This window comes from Ixodes scapularis, unplaced genomic scaffold (genome assembly GCF_016920785.2).
Source record: "Ixodes scapularis isolate PalLabHiFi unplaced genomic scaffold, ASM1692078v2 PGA_scaffold7__128_contigs__length_106722199, whole genome shotgun sequence".
Taxonomy (NCBI): domain Eukaryota; kingdom Metazoa; phylum Arthropoda; class Arachnida; order Ixodida; family Ixodidae; genus Ixodes; species Ixodes scapularis.
In genome coordinates this window covers 15,161,812-15,170,204 of record NW_024609882.1, presented here as the reverse complement: position 1 = coordinate 15,170,204, position 8,393 = coordinate 15,161,812, and the positions used below count along the sequence as shown (strand labels likewise).

The 8,393-nt window shown below is 46.1% G+C and overlaps 1 protein-coding gene across 1 annotated transcript in view; it reads right to left on the bottom strand.

Moving 5' to 3' along the window:
* Positions 1–1,440: 1,440 nt before the first annotated feature.
* The window catches only part of LOC8036776 (tudor domain-containing protein 7B), a 51,008-nt gene continuing 44,055 nt past the window's right edge, over positions 1,441–8,393 (bottom strand). The window contains exons 17-20 of the mRNA XM_029978347.4: positions 7,202–7,306; positions 5,483–5,587; positions 5,019–5,132; positions 1,441–2,197 (exon numbers count right to left, since the gene is read on the bottom strand). Coding sequence (XP_029834207.2) covers positions 2,189–2,197; positions 5,019–5,132; positions 5,483–5,587; positions 7,202–7,306 — 333 coding nt within the window. The 3' untranslated portion in view covers positions 1,441–2,188. The remainder of the gene's footprint in view (positions 2,198–5,018; positions 5,133–5,482; positions 5,588–7,201; positions 7,307–8,393) is intronic.

Below are 8,393 nucleotides of genomic sequence, written 5' to 3'. Positions count from 1 at the left end.
TCCATGGTCACGTGGTGTCCAAGCTCTGTGTGCCAAGTAAGGAGGGTAATAAATATATTCAAAGTCGTGGGTCATCTAAGGCAGAGCAGCGCAAACTTTTTAGGCCCGCGGCCCCTAAAATACTTGAACACGTTCAGCGAGCGATCGGTTCCCAGTGGCCGACCAGTCCCGCTCGTTCACGTGGGAGCCCATCGCTCGCGAGTGGCTGAGTAGTATCCATCGTTCAACCATATTCAGCAAGGTTCGGTAGCGCCATCTGTTGTTCTGCGACAACGGTGTCGCTATCTTTTATCACTTTTTAATGTGCAAATTGGCCACGCCATGAATAATTTCGGTTTTCTTTTACCAACGCTACCCCGTTGGTATCTAGAGCCTCATGGCTGTATTTTTTGTTATAAACGGCCTACTCTGGCAAGCGCTCAGAGAGCAGCCTGTAGAGAGCATGTAAAATCCGGTGCAATCGTGACGAAAATTGTCTTGGGACGAGAAAAGCTGTGGCGAGGCCGACATCGACAGGATGTCCTAGTCGTTCCAGCCACCGAAGCGGCCGAAGCACGGAAGCGATCGGACCACTGCAACTATCCCCAAATCTGCTTTTGTACAAATTTTGAATGACGGGTTAATGTTCAGTAACCTTGTAGAGGGACAATAGCGACGTCTGGGACACATCAAAGTTTCTGGGAGAGGCGCGTTCCTCCCTCCCCTCATCTCTCGTGATGGCTTAGGTGAGACAGTTACCATCATCACCTGTCAAGGTTCCTAGATGGACATTACAAACGAGGCGTTAGCGGCATCCATCAGGTGGGCTTTGTTAATTGTTTAATTTGTTTTAATATTCCCGTCTTTTCAACAAGAGATTGGTGTGTCTGATGTGATACGGCTCTTTTGAACACAAACAGACCAAGAAATAAGCAGCGAAATTTCGTAGAAGTATTCCTTGAAGGCATCTTCACACCGGTCATGTAAAGCACTCGCTCGACGAGACTGGATCGCATCGCAAAAAAATCGGATGGTAACACTGGCGTGTCCTCGATGAGCGAGTCGCTTCGAAAAAACTCGAGCTCCTAACGCCGCTGATTGGCTCAGCCGCTCCACGACTAGATCACATCGCAAAGTCGGGTCAGCTAGCGACTGCTGAAACATGTTATTTTTCCCCATGATGGCTGCTTTTGCGATGAAAGTTATAGCGAGACTGCTGCACATCGCCGGTGTGAACGCACCTTCAGCGTACAACTCAAGTGAAAGCTGCGAGCACAAGCCAGCAGCGTTGGAACACATTTGCTTTTAGACTGTGCACACAGAATAGACCCACAAGCTTAAAACTCAGTCTTCAAAGATACCTTGCCGTTTTTCAACACGAGTTAACGAAAACTTATTTTGACACAGAAAATTCAAATGCCCATGGCATCAGCAATTCCTTGATCATAAAAGACACGGAACCAGTGCGACCTACTACTTTATTAAACATAACATACCGCTAATTGCATATAAACTTTGCACAAGCTTCAGATAACAGAATGTCAAGTTTCAAATGGCACATACACAAATTGTGTACAGGTCGCGCAATTTCCACACGAAATATGTCAGGATGTCAATAAAAGGTACCAGTCTGGGCGCTAGGAAACAAAAATGGCATGAACTGAGACAACAAATATAATACACGCACACACACAAAAAAAACATTTCATGTTATCACAAGGGGTGTCGTAAAAGTGCAAAAGCTAATAAAAATGTGACCCTTACATCTTCAAAAGCTCGAAATCTGAAATACTAATCCAGAAATCACACTTTCCTTCCCCTATACTGCAATTCATGGCATCACTGCTCGTTTCGTTCATTTCGTGCAAGCTGCTTGCCAAACTTGCGACTAGAAACAAATGGCGCATGCCACCATGAGTGCCGACAACGCCTATGTACACTCGCCAAATTGCAACACAATCGTCGAGACAACCGAAACTTGTTCCCCCTCCCCATGTACCAAAGTACAGTTATCAATGCACACAAAAACAATGACGACCAAAGGAACAAAAAAAAAATACACCTAACAAATGTAAGATATGGTACCTAAATGAGAATAAAACAGTCACCACGCAAAGAGCGCTCGTTCCGATATTCATGTCGCAGTAGGCAGCCCAGAGTTTTCCCTTCGGTGCTGTGCCTCAGGACCAACCGGTCAGGCAAGGTCTCCTCAGCTTTCCTGAAGGAAACAAACGCAAAATGAGGTTACGACCAGGATTGTAAAATTACAGAACACTGAAAATCGGTGGCCGTTTGTGAACATCAAGCACTTATATTTCTTGGTTACTGCAACTGCTCCTTAGAAGCAATTTCTAGTAACTTGCAACCATGGCAAGTTACTTCATGCACATATACCCTTTTGGAAACTCCAGCATGACGAGAGAGGCTCATTTTTGGACGACGGTTCTACACTAATAGCATGTTTCACACACTGGTGCCCACGTGTGCCCACTCGCAGCGTGGAGTGTGTTCGTTTCGGCTGGCACTCCACGAGTGGTTGCACTCTCCATGTTCGTTTTAGCGCCTGCACCCCACGCATGCATGCACTCGCTGCACCGAGAAAATCGAGCGTGCCCCAAAATGCAATCCAGTCATGCCTCGCTCCGGCGAGGAGCGGAAGCAGACGAGCAGACGACGACTGTTTGCCTGCTACGATGTGTCATTCATACAGCAGAATTGAAAGGACAAAAGTAGATTTTCTGATAGAAATCGTGTCCCAAAGGTAACGAAATCAAACGCGAGCTTGAATTGTGAGTGTCTGCTATTTCATGAAGCTCGTAGTCACTCTGTTGCCATACAGACGCTGAAATATAGACCTTTCTCGCAAGGGCGCCGCCATCTTGAATTGTCGTCACTTCCTGTATGGGCGAATACACTGTTTTGCCGTAGCCACGCCAATAGAAGACATTTAGGACATAAACGTAACCGTCACACATTCTCGTTTTGCCTTCCCTCTATTTTTTTACTATTTGCAGTTTGAAACATTCTGATATTTTTTCGTCGCCCATAGCGGATATTCCTACCTGGCGGTCGGGGGCGAGAGTAAGCGGAAAAGGTCTATACCAGTGTGTAAAGAAATGCTCAGAACAAACGCCCCAGCGGCCCCCGAGATGTTTATCACAATCTGTGTGCGGGTGAAAAATTTAACATTTGTCAACAACAAAGCTCCCTCAGTAGAAACCTGTGACTGCCCAATAAGCATCCGAAAAAGCTAAACATAGTGACTTTACCCTAGGCTTGGGCCACATCATCATTATGTTTAACATTTACCTACGTCAGCTATTTTGCCCCGTCATATTTTGTTTAAGAAAGCTCTCGTTCTCGACGCCCTCACCAGGGCTAAAATCCGATCCACTTGTAACAACAATCCAAATCGAAAGTTCCATGAAACATTTTGCTGGATATTCCAACAGACTAGTTTTAAGCCGACCCTTTCAGTGCTTCACGCATAATACCATGCTCGAACGGATCAATCTTCTACGCGGACAGCATCATCAGTTTTCCCCAGGGTAAACCCCAGCTGCTTTGTAGTCAGTTGGTTGCGGAAATTTAAGCCGTCTGTAAATATCTCTATGACAGCTGAGTTGCTTGAAGTCATCGCAAATAAAAACTACAAATTGCAGCGTCCAACGTTTATAGATAAACGTTGGTAGCGACTGCATTCTCGCACTCCCACCCATCACGTCGAACAGAAAGGCGCTAGTTTCGGTTTGAAGTCTGTACTCTTTCTACAACATAGATGGCGACAGCATCAGTCTTCTGCACTCAATGCATTTGGGCAAGTTCGTTCGAGGCCAGTTCTCCGTGTGACACTCCACGAGTGCAATGCATTCTGGGAGAGAACTCTAACGGTGCCAATACGTGTGAAACAAACTCGCTATAATACGTCATACCGGGACGCTGCAGTTCAGACTTTTCTAAGAAACAGTTCATTCCAAGCCAGGCGGGGAGTGAATCAAAATGCCCCTGGTACGAAATGCCAGGGACGAAGCGTCCTTGCGTGAAGCACCTTACAAGACGAGTGGACCTGCCCCGAGAGGCTGGCAGTGCCGTCCCCGGCAATTTACAAAAAGGCATCCCTCACACAGTATTTTATTGGATGCTCCCTGTGGTGCCGACAACTGCAGTTTCCTAAGGCGCAAGGTTCTGAGATGGAATTAAGGATTTACTAAGGTGTAGGAGAACAATATTCCTCAACTGCATAAACAAATAAAAGTGTCTGAGTGACCCACGTAATTCTTCACAGTTAAAAGATGGCTAAACTTCTGCTAAGAAGTAACTCCTACGAAAAAATCTATTACAGTAGACCCTCGTAACTCATAGTTTTAAAAACTAGAAAAAAAAATTAGCGGAGTTTTCAGATAAGCGAGGTACCAAATTTTCATTGCACCGATGGGGCATTGTGCACATGGAACCATTCCAACTATGTACTGCACCAATCGACTTGACACTCACACGGTGCACGGCACCGTGGGGAGAACAAAACGAGCGAAACAAAATTATTAACAAGCAACACTCACAAAACGAGACAGCCAAACTAAAAAGCAAGAACCCAAAAAAAAAAAAACTTTTGATAAAAAGAACAAAAGAAAAAGAGGAAGAGTGTAAGACAAGGTTGAGGGTGAGAGAGAGAGAGAGAGAGAAACAGCAGCAGGGACCCCCCAAGCGGTATCGCGTAGAATAAAGTAAGACAACAAACATCCTTTAGGCGCAGCTGCTCCGCTGGTTGTGGTGCTTGTAACTTACTTTGCGCATTGCACACATGATGCACAATTTTTTTTTTTTTTTTTTTTGTGGTAGTTTTGGATTGTTTTTTTGTCAACCAATGTTCAGGTCACCAGATCATTGTTTGCTGTGCCCCATGTGAAGACCCCTTTATAGCCAGTCACAAGAGCAGACCTTCACAGCCAACCATTACAGAACTCCCATGAAAATCGGCTGATAAATCCCTCTGTGTTAAAATTAACTTGCATCCACACGCGTGATTTGAGGCAACCAACCTCAACTGCAGGCTTCAGCAGTGCTTCGTTGATGGACAAGAGCTCCCGGCTTGGTCCTAGCCTCTTGAACATGATGACCAGCGCTGGCGTGGCGTCCGTGGGTGGCTCCGTCACCTGAACAAACAAGCGGGGACAAACGGTCAGACCTTTGCAACTGCTCGCTGCATTTTTTGGTACATCCTTCGGAAATATAGTGAATCTCGTAAAGCTCTGGAGCTAGATGCATCGCATCTAGCCCAGCAAATTATGCTAGTGGTATGCACACTGCACTACATGCCATTAGCATGCAATGCAGTTTGCGAAGCAAAACATAAATAGCTATAATTTCACGCGAAGTATGTTCCTTCCAGTAAACAAAAACGAGATCAGTGAATTCAAAAAGAGTGCGAAGGTGCCCGATAAATGAACTTCGACACCAGCGAGAAGAAGCCCGACGGAAAACGCACGAAGATGGAGGCGCTCACCCGGAGGAGCAGCTCTGTGCTGTCATCTGCCAAGTCAACCAGCCTCTTGATCAGCTCCTCGCTCCAGTCCACCTTTTCCAGGCCCTTCAAACGGCACTCCACCACCTGCATCGCGCGAAAGCCGCAAAACCCCCAGATGCAAAGCTAGGCCAACCTAGAGATCTCCACATTAGGTACAGTGATCTCGTTTAAAGGGATACTTCAACGAAATTTGAAATATTCCCGTCGTGTTCAAAAATAGGTTGAATACGATCCACAATATCCGTAAATGACAATCGCACGTTTGTATTTTGAGCCTGGTGGCTGTATTTTTCATTATAAACGGCCCACTCTGGCAAGCGCTCGGAGAAGGCCCAGCGGAGACCACGTGACATCCAACGCAATCGTGACGTAGGGCGTCTCAGGACGAGCAAAGCTACGGCGAGGCTGACGTCGAGGGGATGGCCTAGTCGTTCCAGCCACCGAAGTGGCTGCTTTTGTAAGAATTTTGAGTGACGGGTTAATCTTCTGTAATCTTGTAGTGGGACAATAGCGACTTCTGCGACACACAAAAGGCATTCTCGGGAAAAGGGGAGTTCCTCCTGCCCCTCTTCTCTCGTCGTGGCCGGAGGCGAGACAACCCCCGTCACTAGCTGTCAAGGTTCCTAGACAAGCATTACAAGTGAGGCGTTAGCGACATCCACCAGGTGCTCTTTGCTAATCGTTTAATTCGTTTTAAAATTCCTTTTCGTTACTTTTTGAACAAGATATTCGTACGTTCGATGTGATGCTGCTCCTTAGAACATATAGACCAAAAAATGTGCGCCAAAATTTCGTTGCAGTATCCCTTTAAAGCCAACCTACAGAGCCGTCTTCTGCCATCCCCTAAATCCTTCTATGCCTCTCGCACTTCCTTCTCTCTTGAGAACCAGGCCTCCGAGGTGCTTCGAGCTACTCCAACATCACTTAGAAAGAAGGCCGTATTGTTGGATTTCTTGAGACCCCTAAGCGGGCAGCGTGGGGCACAAATTTGACACGACTACTGCGTCAGCATCCAATCTGCACTCCGCCGTGCTCACCTCTTTACACGACAAAGAAAACTCGGCACCATGGTCTTTTGTCTAGATGGTGTTGGCTAATCCAATAGAAAACTAGAATTCCTTCTTTCTCAAATGGAAAGGAGGAATCAGATGGAATTTTTCTCTTATCTGGCTGCTCGTTGGACTTCAACGCCACACAAAATGTGCGCATTGTACAAAACATAACACACAAGAAGCCATATAAGGCTTTTATCCATTTGAAATACAGGGATGCTGTTACGTAGCTGAGCCTTTCCACACACGGGTGCTGTTATGTAACTGAACCTTTCCATAGCATATAGCAAAGATGTGTATAAAGTGGAGCAAAATTCACTTGCAATATTTGCACAGTCTTTGGAGGTACAGGCAGAGTGAAGATGCTAACGCGGTGAAGGCTCTTTTCCTAAATACCCGAGTTTACTATAGAAAGTTTACTATTCAGTAAAGTAACACCAATTATGAAATTAGCAGGGTCACATATGAAAATCCAACTTTCCCCTTTAGGGACCTCCCACTGAGCACTAAAATGTTTTACACAGGCCTTGTGGTAGCGCTACGACAAGGCCCATATCTACACAAGGGAAATGCAACGCTCAAATTGCATACCGGAGCAGAGCACACATTCCTAACGTGGAAGGAAAGCAGGTGGAGCATGGCGCACCTGATGAGGCAGACGAACGACGAAGTCACCCAGCGCATCCAGATCCCTGAACTCCGAAAGGAACACTGCCTCCTCGTTGCCGAAGTCCACATACCGCACATGGAACTGCAATCAACACACGTCCCACGTTTATGATGACGTTGTCATCCACTTGACACAACTGTTCCAGATCACTACCTCGTGCTGCCTATCGAGAGCAATATGCGGCACTGGAGACAATACAAGTGGGGAAGCTTGAAAACGACTTCAGCTTTCAAATTCCAGGGGACAATAGGAAATAACAGACACGAATGGCGGGTGATGAAGTCGAGGTAATGGATGTGCACCGATCCGAACTATGTGCGCTCACTTTTCACTTGTGAAATGGCACAGAAAGCTGCCACCCAGAGTATAAGTCATACTGAAGCTGAAATGCTCGGGTGGTCTGCCGCACTGGAATACAGGCTACATGCCCCAATGGAGCAACAACACTATTGCTCCAATAATGATTCCTTGTTTCTTTTTTTTTTTTTCTTTCTTACATGGATGCAGGGCACATGCATATAACTTGTGGTTTGTCAGAACTTCTCACGCTTGCAGACAAAGTTAGCACCCCACAGAAATGCTGAAGTCCCAAACCTCTTCGATGCACATTCGAGAGAGAAGTTACTGGAACATTTGCTGCACGCAATTTAATTTTACATGCCTCAACCTTCCGTTATGACGGATCTAAAACCTCTGCCAGAGGAGCACTTCAAATGCATTCAGAACAAACTTTTAAGAATCCGTGAATCGGCTCATAATCTAGTGCCTATTGGCGGGCACTTGTTCACCGAAGGAGTTTGTTCCGGAAGCCTTTAGTCTGCCCATCTGACAAGGGTATATTACACTGAATGGGTCCAGTAAAATGCAGACTTTGGAAAAATTCCGAGGACACCTAAGCACTTCTTATAAGTTGTGAATGCGAAAGCATGAATATCGTTCTTCCGCTCCCTTAGTTCGTCTGCAGTGTACTGGTGTGAATGACCACACTTCGCTACTGCCGAGGTTACGACAGGCGACCGAGTGCACGCTCTCATGAAACGGCCGCCAATGGCTATCTAGGAACCGTTTTACTCAGCCAATGGGAGAATGGGCATTTCTTTCGCATTTTTTTGTGGTTACAGATGCCGCCGACTCCGCTCCATGAGATAGTTAATGCTTTCACATTGAA